At 33.1% G+C, this 16,073-nt stretch overlaps 1 protein-coding gene across 5 annotated transcripts in view; it reads left to right on the forward strand.

The window, feature by feature from the left end:
* AGMO (alkylglycerol monooxygenase) overlaps nucleotides 1-16,073 on the forward strand; it is a 303,863-nt gene that overhangs the window by 150,275 nt on the left and 137,515 nt on the right. For 4 of the 5 annotated variants that reach the window (XM_069461613.1, XM_069461609.1, XM_069461614.1 and 1 more), the window contains 4 exons: nucleotides 17-82; nucleotides 174-253; nucleotides 3,457-3,591; nucleotides 5,080-5,196. In XM_069461613.1, the coding sequence (XP_069317714.1) occupies nucleotides 17-82; nucleotides 174-253; nucleotides 3,457-3,591; nucleotides 5,080-5,196 (398 nt within the window). The remainder of the gene's footprint in view (nucleotides 1-16; nucleotides 83-173; nucleotides 254-3,456; nucleotides 3,592-5,079; nucleotides 5,197-16,073) is intronic. The other variant, XM_069461611.1, reaches the window with a different exon arrangement.

Consider the following 16,073-nt stretch of genomic DNA (forward strand, 5'->3'; position numbering starts at 1 on the left):
ATACTTTGTCTCATAGGCAGAAATCGTTATTGCATAGACAAAAATTATGCTGGCGTTCTTATTATTTGGGATAGAATTTTTGGTAAGTAAACAGTATGAAAATTTTAAAAAAGTAAATTAGCTCTTTCATTCACAGAAAGCCAAAGATCATATCTTTAATATTTATCTTCCAGGGACATTTGAAGCAGAGAATGAAAAAGTTATATATGGTCTAACACATCCCATTAATACATTTGAACCAATCAAGGTGCAGGTAATGTGATTGGTTTTATTCTTTCTGAATTTATATAATTTCATAAATCTCATAGTTAAGAGAAAAATAAGCTGTTGAAAGGTGAAAGTAAACCATGCTACCTCGGGGGAAAAAAAAAAACATCTTAACTGTAAAAGAATTTAGAAATAGCTTTTGTACTCAAGCAAAAGTTTGAATCAAATCAGGCAAAATAAAATTAAAAACAACTTATTATATGAATTTTCAAAATGTCTGCTACGTATAATGAAGGAAGAAAGTGACTCTTTAGCAAATATATTCTTTCTCAGAATAGACCTGAAATCTATTAATGTATTCAGAAGGCGAAATAGTAACATATATAATTAAGGCTGATCCCACAGTAAGAAAAATATTTGCTTCAAGCATGCATGACTCTGGTTACAAATTCAACACAAGGCCTTTGCCCTACTCTTCTTGGACCTAAGTGTCAGGAGCTATTAGAGATTGGTTAGGACTGCACATTACCTCACCTGCTAAGACTTGTTGGACTGGACCAGTTTTCTGTTAGACATGTGGTATTGGTTGTTCACTGGCCTCAGTGGTTGGCACTAGAGAAATGAGGAATGTCTGTGAAGCTCCAATCCGTCAGCATCAGACCACCATAAATACTCCTGGGGTTAGGGACTTGTAAATGAGAAAAAGATAAGAATGCTTGCAAAGCTGAAGAGGTCAGTCAATGACAGCTCTGTGCAAGAGACTGGTTACAGTAAGTGATGAAATTAAAGGTTCATACTGGGTCTGCTTTTCAAACCTGCTTCAGGTTTTCACAGGAGGTTGAAATAAATTAATTGACATGTGTTGAGCTTGTACTATGTGCTTGGCACTGTTAATAGCCCAGCATAAAATATTTATTGTAACCATCACTAAAACCTTATGAGGTAGTGACTCTTTTTGTTCTCATTTTCTGATGGTGGAAACTGAGATTTTCAGGATTTCCATAATTCACCCAAGTTCACACTGCTTGCCAATTGCAAACTTAACCAAGGTGGGTTGCAGGCTAAGCCAAAGCCTCACCTAGCTTAAACTTTGTGATGCGCTGCCTCTACACAAAAGGCCATCACAAATTGCCAGCACTTGTTAAGTGAAAGGCATCTTTTTCTTTTCATAAACAAAAAGAGAAGTTGATTATCTTTCTTCTTTTTTCTCAACTACATGGCATTTCTCTCTCTGTCTCTTTCTTGGTTACGCTTACTAAGAATATATGTTGCTCAGAAGAATGTAGACAATTATTTTTGGATATTTTCTTAATAATAAGCTTTACAGAATTAAAAACCAATTTAGAAATGGTTCATTGAAAGCTTCAAGACTTTGTGTTTCTAACAAACTCCTAGGTGATGCAAAGGCTGCTGGTTGACAGATGATGCTTTCAGTAGCAAGGCTTTGGGAGGCTACACTCTTGCTCAGGACAAAGGGCTTCATATTTGAAACAGATTAAGAGAGTGAATATTGAGTATCATGAGAGCTGTACAAATAGTTGGATGATTAGGATTAAGAGATGTACAATAGTCAGATAGATACTCACAGGTATTTATGAGCTACTGCTGAATCTCTGTTAGGTGTTTACCCTCACGTAAACATTTCCTTTAGTGTAGTAATTGTCACAAGTGGGTCTAAGGTCTAGTCTTCTACATATTCACTTATATTATCAGAAATCTCAGGTCAGTAAGTTGTGATAACTAGGAGTAATTGAACCTAAAAAACATAGTTACTTTCACTTGTATTCCTTCACATACAGAAATTTCTCACCTATTCCTCAGAGGGATCAGAGGATGGCTTCCAATAGACAGAGGGTTATTTTTTTTTTATTTGCTTGTTTTTTTTCCTTATTATTAGGCATATTAGTATAATATGCTTATAACAGTACAGTAAATAGAGGATTATGTTTTAAATATTTAAACAGACGTGCAATCTTTATATGTTTCCATGTTCAACCTGAGCAGTTTAAATTCTGCCAGTGATCATTGACTTTGCTCTCCTTTGGGGGTCCCAGAGTTTCAGGGCATTAGAAAGCAAATGCATAAGAAAAAACTTCTTCTTATTTTAAAACATTACCAGGTATTTCTCATGGCTGGTGTCCAGAATGATAGAAATAATATTTCAGTCACTTTTCAAAATTACAAAACAGATAAGTATATTAATGTGTGTTGTAACTCCTAAACACATTAATTTTATGTATGATTATTATCACTGCAAAGCCCCAGGCTAAGTTTCCATCTAACATGTTCCTTTACCTCAAAATCTATTCCATTAAGTTCTACATTGCTCCTTAATTGCCTCAGATTCCTCGTTGTAATATTTCAAGCAATTTTGGCATTCATTTTTATAATCCTACCAGTTGAAATTCTTCAAAAGACAATGAATATACCAGCAAGAGCACAAATTCTGATAAAGTCAAAACTTTTCTCTAGTAATTTTCATTTCTACAGTTACAGCTCACTTTTTGAGTCCATAGCTGATGCCCAACCCCTAAGAGCATTTTAAATCTTTTGGTACTTTATGATCACAGATATGACATGTACAGCTAATTATGCTAATATTTTTGAGCACTTATATGTTCATACTTTTAACTTCTATACATGTCAAACGTATGTTATTTAAAGAATGTGAATTCCTGCTATGAGATTCAAGGCAAACTTTTGCCTCATTCAGCAAACTTTTCTGTTTCTAATTACAGAATATGGACTATTTAATACTCAGAAGTTTACTATTAAAAACGACTTTGACCATTTTTTATAAATATGATGTTTGTCTATAACATAATACAGTAAATTTTCATGTTTGAAATATTTAAACAGATGTGCAACCTTTATGTGTTTCGATGTTCAACCAAAAAGTGTTAGAGAAGGTTATTGAGTATATAGACTGCTAGTTAATTCCATTGGAAACAAAGCCTCTTAACTTTGTTGATTTTCTAAACAATTACACTGTTTTTTAGTTTTAAAATTATGATTTTGTTGAACATTAGAAATATTAATAAGAACACAGTTAAAGGTAAGCAGAATGTATAAAATGAATTAAAATAGAAGTGCAAGCACATATTAATCTCCATTAATCTAATCATACATAATTTATATTAAAGAAAATATGTACATTATATTAAACAATAAAATACATGTTTTTTTGTATTTAATCTTTTGTGTTATATTTGTCATGTTTTAAATAAGCTTTACTTTTATTTTTTCTAGTTCCACCATTTATTTTACATATGGACTACATTCTGGGCGACACCTGGATTCTTTCATAAGTTTTCTGTTATATTTAAAGGACCAGGATGGGGTCCAGGTAAACCAAGACTTGGCCTGAGTGAAGAAATCCCACAGGTAAATGGAGTTCATGGAGTTGGAGATGGTGAACATTAGTCCCATAGTGTCAGGTCAGCAGCCAGCTTGTATTAATATATAGGCTGTCCTCATGCAAATCTGTAAAAAGGTATTTCCTTAGTCAGATGCAGCCCTGTGGCATATAACTTAATGAGTGGCCACCACCTAGATGCCAATTAGAAGGAAATCTTTTCCCAAGTGGACTCTGCTTCTTATTAGGGAGCACAGTTTGTGAAGTATAGCAACAGAGGCTGGTTTTCAGATCCACTCAAACCCACAGCCATGAGCCTTTGAGCAGAGCATAACATCGTAAATACATGAGGCTCAGACAGAGTCCTAGAGCACCAGAGACGGAGGGAGCCTTAGGAATGATTTGGTCTAACCTTAATTTCACTCAGGTCTCCAGAACAGAAGGTCTAAAAATCACATCAAGGTAATGCGATGTTGGGGTCAGACCATAAATGTATTCATTCTATTGTAGAGTAAAAGCCTTAATACAGAAATCACATTGAAAACCAAAAATCATGAAATGTAGCTGTTCAAAGCACTGTAACCCAGATGAAAAAAAAAAATTCAATTTCAATCTGGAATTCCTCGTCTAGATAAGAAAAAAGGAATTTCTTTTGAATAATTCAGGATATATGTTATGATTCCTTATCAAATACATGTCAAAAATTGTAATACAAAAACAGTAAGAAATACTACTGTCAATTTCAGAGATTATACTATGAATATAAAAGTTAGCCTGTGATATTTCAAGTAAATAAAATCATGTTTTATTTGAATATTATTTCATACAAATCTTATTCTAAATAAGTGTTTTCTCATCTGTTACTAGAGAATTGTGAATAAATTTCCCAGACACTTTTGTTTATGTTCACAATTAGTCATGGTAACAGTCCGTTAACTTGATATAGATGAAAATAATTGGCATATTTCATCTCCAAAAATTGTCATTAACTTTTATTATTTTTATTTTTTTAATAGATAATCAAAGTGAATACAGTATTTTAAAGTATCATGGGTGCTGGAGTCTGTTATAAAAATACAAGTGTAGCATTTCTAAGAACTAAGTAGTTTAGAAAAGCTTTTTTCCAATAAAATAGTATTTCCTTTTGAAGCTTGATTACCTATACTGCCCAGTTTTTTCTTTTACTTTGCTGTCATACATGATTGTGGAAATATTTTAGGTGGGAGAAGATCCAATCTTTTCATTTGGGGCTATCTTTATCATTTGCACATATTGCAGAATCAATTCTTACATTGCACTTTAAGGCGGACTAAATCACAACTGTAATGTCTCTGAAATGAGAAGAAAATCTTCTAACTTACAGTTGTTTCTATCCAAAATTTGATGGTAGAATCTTTTTGAAAAAGAAAATAGCAAATACTTTCGTTTTACATTATCTCTTTACTTGGTGTGAATTTCAGAAAGAGGAATAAGCCCTAGTACAATATAAAAGAAATACTTCTTTCTTGTCTACTTAGGTCACCGGGAAAGAAGTTCCCTTTTCATCATCTGCATCTCAACTATTAAAAATATACACGGTTGTACAGTTTGCACTGATGCTGGCATTTTATGAAGACACCTTTGCAAATACTGCTGTAAGTTATGTCCATTTTAAACAGATGTGAGAACATTATCTGTCACTTTGTTTGAAAATGAAAATAAGCTCCTCATATTATGGCTGTGCTTTATCCTTCTCTGTAATTATCTACTTTCATTTGGCAACATCTCACATTTAAACAGGTAAAATAATTCTTCTAGACTACTAAGTGTAATTGAATTAATTATATCCAATATGCTGCTTCATAGAATGTTCAAGTGGTATGCTATTAATCTAAATGATAAATAAATTATTTGCCACAAATAAATTTCGTTATAATTACAAAAAAAAAAAAACACTTTATACATCAGAACTAAATGTGTTTGGAGAAGCATACTTTCCATCAATTTCAACATACCTGTCTTCATTTAGAGAATACCCTATAACTTCAGGGAGTTTCCAATGTATATTTCTTTCTTTATTTTGTCCTTTCTAAAACATTGAGAATATTCGATTTTTCTGATGTAAACATAAAAGCACTAGACCAGAGTTTAATTCAGGCATCACCATCCCAGGAGTCATTTTTTTTTTGGCCACAAAAGAATGCCTATAGTGTCTATATTTGGAAAGAAAACAAAATAACACAAGGTAGCTAAAAATGCACTGTAAACTGCAAAAAGGATAAAGAATAGAGGTATTTTTAATATGTACCTCGCTTTATAGATTTATTCATATTATATTCTTCATGAAAGGATTTATAATAATTCAAGAAGGTATATAAAAAACAGTAAGGTAACTAAATTGAAAGTAGGTGAAATAGAAAATAGACTCACAAGCAATTTCGGTAACTTGCTACCAAGAAAATATGAAATAACCTCAAGAAATAACCTCAGTGGATCAGGAATGTTGAAGATTACACAGTTAACTCTGTATGTTTATGGTTATACTTGAAAGAAACAGAGGGGTTTCTATTTACAGCAAAATGATGGCTTAGATATACCTATTTTGTGATGTTTACAAGACATGTAAAACTGCTGGATAAAATGTACAAAAAATAACTTGTAGAATGCACAAAAGAGCTGGCAAATATTGAAGGACACCTAATGGGCTAAAAATGTTGAGAAAATGAGTCCATTGAAGAAACAGTACTTTCTTCTGACAGCTGCTCTAGTTGTCATTTAAAAAATAATTAAAATAAGCTTTTAGGAAGCAGATACATGATAGCTGGTATGAGAAAATCAATGACGTAAAAAGCAGTTTTAAGTCAGCTGAAGAGAAAATTAGTAGATTAAAAGATAAAAACATACAAGAATTTAGAATACATGAAAATGAATACCAATAGAATTAGCAGTGAATTATGAATTCAGACAGGCATAAATTACCCTTTTCAAAGAACAAGGGGTGTTATTAATAGGCATAAGTCTATTAAAAATCTCCATAAGTAACAGAAATTAATAAATAATATGTGCTGAAAATGTATCTACTCTAGGGTTATTATTAGTAATTTCAACATATAAATCCTATGGGATTATTTTAAGTAATTAGGCACTAGTATAATAATCTTAGTATCATAATTCCACTGTAACACTTCCATATGTGCTGTATGATTTATACACTGAAAAGAACGAAGTCTACTTGAAATAGATTACTGAGCAAGACTTCCAGGCAAGACTGTTAGGCTGTGCTTTTTGGTTGTTTATGACATAAATTCAACCCAGAGTGAATTTATTAACTCACATAACTGAAAAGTTTGGGAATATTCTTCCTCCTGCAGTGCTGGATCCAAGAGGGCAAATAATGTCGTCAAGCACCTTCTTTCTTCCTTGTCACTTTGCTTTTCTCAGAGCAGTTTCTCCCACAGACCATCACCCTTTAAGCTGGCTACTAGTGGTTCTACCTTTAAATACTGCCCGAAGAACCCCGGAAATGAAACTAGCAAAATCGGTCCTGATGTTTTGGCTTGGTTCATCTGCACTTCACTGAACCAACCAATGAAGGCAGGCCTGGATCGTGTGCCCAGTCTGTGAATGGAGGGCAGGGTCAACTGCACAGGAGAAACAGGAGGGCTTGAAAGAAGAATTGAGGTGATAATATATAGAAAAAGAGAATTATATATAAATGGGCAAGAATAACAAATGTTAGATCTATATAAATCCTTCTCATTCATAAATATGTGATTTGAACTTGTTTTCAAAAAACATCTTTAATCACTTATAAAACGCATACCAACATACAAACCTGCCTGCAGGATACCATTTTCCTTGAGGTATTTATGGTATGAGTGTCCAGTAGATGTCTTCTGCGCTAAGAAACAGAATATCCAATTAAATGTGGTTTGAATATAACTGAAAATCCAGAAGCAAGTGTTTCCACAATTGATTAATTCAGCATTTCAAAAACGTAGAGCTTTCAAAAAGACTTCTCTATGATTGTTTTGGCTTTTGTCATAATAAGATAATTGCAGCAACTCTAGTCATCCTGTTCACACAAAATGTGACCAAAGGCAGCAAGTTCAATTCTCTTAGAGCATCTTATTAATTTTATTTTATTTCATTTAAGAATAAGAAAGAAAAAACATATTTTTTCCCAGAAAACTTCCTTTCATGTTTTATTGTTCAGGACATGCCAACACTGAACCAATAATGAACACCAGGTCATGAATTAACCGTGAGTGAAATATACCAAGTCTTATACATTTCATACCCTCAGGGTAGAGTGTTCAGTTTTCCCTTGAGCACATTACTGACATACATGGACAAAATCAACATAACATTATTACAGAAGAAATCAGAAATATTTTCTGATTGGGCAACCAATAGTATGTCACAGCATGTCCTGCTGTGTAAAATTGGTTTACAGAAAGTTGTTGTAAAGGTTATCAAATAATGTATTGGAAAAGGCCATTTTAATTGTTAACATTATTTAAGGACCTTAATGATTGATGGTGTCCATATGTATTTCTTGTTTTTGTGTTCAAAGTTAGTGACCGAATATTCCTCCAGATAGCGACCCCGATTTTAAACAACAGATAATTTGCAGGTGCTCTCTGTTCACATACAATTTTAAAAAAATAAATAAAAAGGTACAGGGAAACATATAATATACTTTCCTGATTACAGCAGAAAACAATGATTTAGAGTCCGGTTTCCATTTTGTGAAGTGAAAATAAGAACTAGGATACCGTGTAACCAGAAATACCTTGAAAATGTAATGGTCAGGTATATACATGCTTATTGTATGGTGATACATGTACTACCATTAATGATTTAATCAGTCCCACTTTGTCCAAGGTTTGTTTGCTGTTAGCCCCCAAAATGACACAATTTGTACCCAAGAATGTCTTCCAGGAGCAAAGCTTTCATAATAGCAGCATGAACCACGTCACTCTCAGCAGTGCACCTGTAGACAGCAAATTGCCAATACTGGCTACACTTCCTAGTTGCTTAACCTAAGGCCTTATATTATTTCTTCAAGTATTGCCTAACTAACCCATCACTAAATACTTTGTTTAATACATTAGCTTAATACATTCACCCAAAATATAACTAAAATATATATGCATTAATAGAGTTCAAATAGTTGAATGAGGTCAAAAGAAAATCTAAATATGCAACTCTTGATACACTGACCAGTATCAAGTAGAGTACAGTTTGCATTATTGATTTTTTTAGTTGTACTAAATAAATCCCTAAATAAATTGTACTAACTCATAGAAACAAAAATAGAAATTTACCCACTTTAAGCTATGGGAGCTTCCATGTTGACTTTGAAATAGGTCCCCTTAACATGAAGTTCACCAAGAGATTTGAATGTCTGGGCACTTGTGAGTGCTTTCTGGATAAAAATGTAGCCAGACACTGTGTATATTGAAAGATGTGACTTATTCTATGGTTTTTAGGAGATTTTTCTACTGTCACAAAAAAACTATATGAGAAACTCATGTAGATAATATTGACGAAGAGAAATAGCAAGTGTTGAAACCCCCGTCGAACTGAAATTAGAGTTGGAAACAGCTTCATTCCTGACACAAATTAATTTTGAAAGGTGCATTTGCTTGCTTCTCACATGTGTTTTTCTTTGCTGAAAACATGCTGTGTGACTAGGAAGAAGGGTTGCCTATTTGCAAAATTCTATAGTTCCTTTTTAGTGTCGGGGATATCCAAAAGCATACAAAGACATTAAAATCCAACAGCAATATTTCTTTCCAGATTTACTGTAGCCAATAATCATATTGAAAAGTTGTGGCTGACTTGTAGTTGGGGACCCTGCTGTGGTCCTACAACCTTTTCTGTCTATGCATATACTAGAATAGGTAAATACTTACCTGTTTTATGTTTTAAGTTCTGTATAAATAACTTTAAGAGTGAAAAAAGCAATTTGATGGCCACCACAAAGGTGTAAAAGGCACATTCCTTTCCTACTGAAACTTGTGAAGCATACATTTAAATATATAGTGTTTAGTTTAGTGATATGACCCACAGGCTTTTATGTTGATTTTGGTTTAGTAATGCTTAGGAAATCAATTCCTCAGCTGCCAGGGTCTACTTCATGGGGTGATATAATGAATACATGTTTGAAATAAAAATATGTACTGCATTAGCATGTTCTCCAAACTAAATTTGAAAAGGCAACGCTATCTTTTAAATAACAGATACACATAAAACAGCATTTAATAAGGTTTTATAATAGAGTATGCAATAAAGTTACTACAGATATGTTTTAACATAGATTACTTTGATGATATCTTTCAAGTTAACAAGGCATCTGAGAGTATCCAATATAAATTTGGAAACAGATTTTCATGGTTTTAAATTCCTCTGGATGCTGTGCTCTGTAAAACATTATGGGCACTACATTTTGTAACTAATGTTTTCATGTTGGCATTTTTAATAAATCCTCTGAAAAAAATCAATATATTTAGGTCTACTCTCATAACAGAGGGTGTTACTTGCACAAATTAGATCTAGCTTAAGTCCTACATGAAACCATTCAAGTCAATATCCAGTGTATATACTGTTTTCCTTCAGTCCAGGCACTTGGGATTTCATTCCATTTCCTTAAGTTTTTAGATGGTAACTATGGTAGTGTGAAAAAAAATGTGAGCCCAAATGAATATCAATTATAACATAAATCCATGAAATGAATGCAATAGATGTGTGATAAAGGAAGATATAAACAAAAGCTATTTGTCAAATAAGCATAGACTCCAGAAATATAGAAAAGTGATCATTGTGCAATCCAATTAAAATACATAATTTTATTTACTATATTTAAATATAATAACAAAATGGTAAATTGTACATTTTTAAATGTTATATGCATAAATAATGAAATATTAACTTTGAAATTAAATATATCTCCATACTGTTAGTAGCGTTCCCAAATATGGTCAGTATTAGGCAGCTTCTTTAAAAGTTATTATATAACAAACACCATCAATCATAAACTGCTTACAATTTACTCATTTTCATTTATTAAATACATGTAAAATTTAAACATTTTAATTCAGCTTTGGAAACTCCAAGTCTAAATACACAGTTCTTTGGAGTCACATTTTCTTATTAAAAGTCATCCACACAAAAAGGAAGTTAGTCTCTCTAAAACTATCTCTTAATGTTTTTTTTTTTTTTCTTCTGTATTTTGGGAAGTAACTGAAAGGTATGTAGCTTATATTTCCAATTTTTTCTTAGTGAAAAAATAAAAGTTCCCTATTAAAAGTATAGAGAGAATTTGTTGCACTAATTCCTGTGAAATCTTGAAGCAAATACAAATTACTCTAAGTGACTTCACTGACCCAGAAATAGTTTCATTGAACATTCAAGAAAGATAATGTGTAGGATCTTTCATTGCTGGAAGTGCTCAGTCTTGGACTAATTATTACCCAGTATTGTAGAATGACCCTTCCCTGTTCTCTACCCAATGCCCACCAAATCATAAGATTTTCTAGACTGGTTGGCAGAAATATTCATGATATACGCACTGGACTTCGGAAGCTCTAATCCTTTTCTGGCCTCAATTTTTTCACATGCATGAAGTGATACACTGAGGATTGGATAGGTACCCTGTGCAGATTTCTATGGTTCTCTACGTGCAACTGTTTCCTTTTTGGTACTTGGTCTTCCAAACACTAGCCTTCTTGGTTTCTCCCAAATCCCAGCTACATCTCCTCAATTCAGGAAGTCTGCCAGGCTCCTCTGGGTTCCTTCTGTGCTGCAGCCTAGAAACTCTCCAGGTAGGAAGCTGGGACAAGAAGGATCATGTCATTTCCACCCCATTTCCCTGAGATCATTATCTTTTGCTGCCTGGTGTCCAATGTTTTAAAAATGATCATTTTAGATACATTGTGATTGTTTGTTTTCAGGTGTGAGGGTAAATCTGGTCTCATTTTTCTATCTTGTTGGGTATATATTCACATCTTAATGAAGTAGAACCATATTTTGAAATATAACTGTCAAATATCTAACCTTTCAGTGTTTACAAACTATAATGCAGTTTTTCGCTTTTATATCTTACAAATTTTTATAGAAACTGAAAAACTCCATGTAACTATATATTCATTATACTCTTTGGCCAATGCATTCTCATCTTTGATATATTTATTGTGTTTGCTTCTTGCTTGAAATTCTAGAAAGTGTTCATTCTAATTATATTCCTTTTATAGTGCTTCAATAGTAGCCATCTAGGGACTTCTAAAAGTTTAGGGGAAAAAAAGATAGCCAATATTGACAGTTTTTTAAGGAGCAAGATATTATTTCAAGACAGATTCTTGAAACTCACACAGAATGATAAATTGCATTATAGTGTCACATTGTGCTCTTTTTCTGTGTTTATGTTGTAACACCGGAAAGCATCTTCAGGCCTTAGGGACTCAGCATCAAATCCAGAAGCTTGAATCATCTGGCAGGTGGAGCCCATAGAGCTGTAGGGCTGATGAAGTCACCAATACAGGTGCACCAGCAAACTCAATCTGCTGCCTCAACATCAGAGGATATAGAGGTTTAAGTGTTAGGCAATATTAACCTCATTTTACAGATGTTTGGGAAGATGAGCATTTTGAATCAAAATAATAACCTCAGTAGCTCTTGTCAGACACCTTTTAGAGACCACTAAAAATGTACCACATGGTTGTAATATCAATATTTAGACATTTTCATTTCTAAATCCTTACTTCTAAATAGTGGAAAATATATTATCAAATAATCTTTGACAATGTATAAAGTTTAGAAAAAAAGAAATCTTTTTATAAAGCAGCATCCTATTATTTTAGGACGTAGTGAACGGGGCTGAAATCTCCCTTTGTGAGATTAGTTGAGTGGGGAAATGTGAAAGGAATTTATGTTGATCACCCTCCTCAAGAACAAAAGAATTTTCCTCTTTATAATATCTGTGGACAAAAGAAGGATTCCCATATATTCATTGATTGTTTAAGCAACATTGCATCAAACATTTAAATCCGTAGTTTCTGTGCAATGTCTCTTCCTATTTTTTCCTTTCTATTTAAAGAAAGTTGCAGGTGGGTGGTGTTCTTAGGGTATTTGGGGACTGCAAGTCTGGAACATGATTCCTGCACTGGGAAACCTATGTAAATAAGTGGTGCCAAATTGTTTGGGATTTGGAAGATAATTTTAAAACATGCAAAGTAATTCTTTGATTCATAAAGCTTTTATGGTTACAACCTTCCTCATATACTTTTTGTGATAAGGATTGATAATATATCCAAAGGTTAATTTAGAATAATTCCATTTTAGCACTTTAGTACAGAAATATTTTATGTGAAAGATACACCAACAGTTGATGATATGAAATGGAAGTAAACCCAGTGAAAAATAAAATATTTCCTGTTATAAAAATCTAACAAGGATTATGTGATTTCTTATATTGTTTAAAACACAGAGAACTACTTGTAGTGGTCAAACCCTATAAATTCTATTCCATCTTTTTTTCCTTTTGGCTTTAGTGTACCTGGTCTATGATCCTATCAGCAGGAATTAAGGTGGTATGATTCAAGGGCAGGGATTTTGTTCTTTTTGCACACTCTCTTAAACTCATATTTACCATAGTGTACAGAATATGCTCAATATTCATGGAATGAATGTGTAAAATTTGGAGAAGATCAGTTGATTATATGCCTTATTAGCCTATCAAACTATGCTATATGGAAAAAATTAAGAACTCCATAGAAAAATGGACTCTAAAGAAATCATATGTATTCTATATTGAATTCCTTCTTTTAGTACTCATAGTTTCCTTTAAACTCAAACACTTTATTAGGATAATTCTGCTTTTTAAGGAATTAAAAAATGAATATTAAAGTATTTACTATTTTAAAACATTTAATAATTTTATATTAAATTATTGAGTAAATAACTTAATTGAATTTATTTTAAAGTTTAAGGAATTAAAATATTAGTATTAAATACTTAATAATATATTAAATTTTGAGTAACCCAGTTAATAATATAATTAAAGTATTTAACATTAAATTTATTAATATTAAAGCACAACTATAAAATATTCATTCATTCCATCAGCCTTTCAACAAATATATTTTGGATACTAACTGTGTGCCAGGCAATATTCCAGGCACTTGAGATATGACAGTGAATAAATAGATAAAAACTCCCATGGAGCTTACGTTCTAGTGAGGGGAGACAGACAATGAGCAGGTAGAGAATGCACAGCAAACATCAAGTGTATGGAAATGGTAAGTCATATGGAGAACAACAAAACAGAAAATGGTCATGGAGAATTACAGAGAAGTACTATTTTATATAGGATGGACAAGGACATGTATTTGAATAGAGATCTGAATGAAATGAACCATGAGATCTCTGGGGGAAGTCCTTCCAAGCACAAGGGATAGTAGGTAAAACAAACTTGAGTGGGAAATATGCTCGTCATGTTCCAGGAATAGTAACATTTCTAATATGGTTAAGAGTGAAAGACAGAGAGTACTAGGAAATAAAATCGGGATTTTGTGTGTAGATCGGAGTAAAAATTTTGAGCTTTATTATTAGTGAGATTTGCAGTCCCTGGAGGATTTAGAACATGAATGATATGATCTGACTTATGCTTTACAAATACAACTCTGCAGACTGTGGGAGGGGGTCATGATAGGTGGACAGGCAATTTGAGAAATGGGAAGAGCAGTTAGGAGGACATTTCAACAATTGTGGTGGAGATCATGTTGAGACAGAACAGGGTATTAATTGTGCTGTTTGTAACAAATGCCTTTAATCTGGATATAGTTTCAATACAGTAGCAACATTTGTCTCTGATGTATTAGAAATAAACAGTGAGAAAAAGAGTCAAGGATGAGTCCCAAGTTTTTGTCTTGAGCAATTGATGAATTGGAGGTGCCATTTCCTAAGATAAAGAAAACTGGGGAAAGTGTGGTGTGGAGGAGATCAAATGCAATGTTTTAGACGAGCCAAGTTTCAGATGCCTATTAGCCAAGCAGAGGTGTTGACTAAGCAGCTGGATTCCCGTATTAAGTTGGTTTGCACTCTGAGCCCAATAGTTAGGAAGTAAATTCAGAAAGAGGAGTTCTTTCTTTTGTCCAGACATCATAAATTCCATAACCAGAACAAAATATATATTTTTCCTCTCCGAGTTTTCTATGATATTTGGAAGAATTAATAGACCTTCTATTTATGTTTCTCACTTATCTTATTATAATTAGTTAAGATTAGCATAAGACCCAGAACATAGTAACAATAATACTAATCATGACCATTAATAGACTTTTTACTTTGTGCCAAGCACTATTCTAGGTATTTATTACAGTCCTTATAAACTCATATTTTATTTCAAATGTTCTGAACACATAACAGAGCTTTAGAAATGTCAAATAATTGGCCCATGGTTACCTGGCTGATAGGTTCACATAACTTCTATGTTTTTATAAAGTATTTTCAATCATACTATAGTTTCTTGGCACAAACCATTTCTCCCTTCCATGTGAACTTTTCCCCTCAGAATCAAAATGTAGCTGTGTGGTGACAGAAACATTTTTCTTTAGAGACAAAATGTTTCCCTTAATGGAACATTAGTTTACTGAAGCACACTTTAATTACTTCTACCACTGAGAAAATATTTTTCTGGTATTTTTTGCCTCGCTGTCCCAAAGCAGCCATTGTTGACATCCACCCAAATAGCACTCTCCTTCTTTCCACCAAGACTTTCTGGTTTTCACTGAGCTTCCCATTCTATATCTGATACCTATTCCTAAACATTCTGACACATTTTATTCAGTGTTTTGACCACTCAGCAATACTTTCCTATTAAATTGTTGCTTTGGAGAGTTTAAAATCCCTTGACAATACTGGCTGCCAAACCAGTTAGGGCCGGTTTATAAGATGGTATGGAGCTGAGGTATTGCATGGCAGCAGAAATCGCAGCTGGTGACTTTTGCTTATTCTTTTAACTTTGGATAGGTGCAATTTAGTTGTAGGTAGGAATATTAGCTAACGATTAGTTGAAATTACCTATAGTTATTTCAGGAAAAAAAGGAAAAAGGAGAATTGGCAAAATGTTTTGGTCACTATTTTAGCCAGCCTGTTTTATCATATTTTTGGGATTCTGATAAAGATGAACCTTAGAAACCATCAGTGAGTAGAGTTCTCCTCCAGGGGATGTGTATTCAACCCCTTGAGTTTACTGATCCATGTTCAGTCTGAAACTGTATTCTCCTGGCTCTAAACCTTGGCTATGTTGTCTCAATTCAGATTTCCGACACCAGTCCCTCTAAGTCTGTTACTCGTATGTATTCTTTCATTGTTATGCTTGGGGGTCAGATAGGCCTTTTTGGACTTTAAAAGGCATGATTTACTTTCTATGTAATGATGGAACAGTTACATAATGCTTTGACTACCTGTTTTTAATTTATAAAGCGGATATAATGACACCTACTCTGCAACATTTTGGGCAATATAA

The sequence above is a fragment of the Eulemur rufifrons genome, chromosome 29 (assembly GCF_041146395.1).
Source record: "Eulemur rufifrons isolate Redbay chromosome 29, OSU_ERuf_1, whole genome shotgun sequence".
In the NCBI taxonomy this organism is placed as follows: domain Eukaryota; kingdom Metazoa; phylum Chordata; class Mammalia; order Primates; family Lemuridae; genus Eulemur; species Eulemur rufifrons.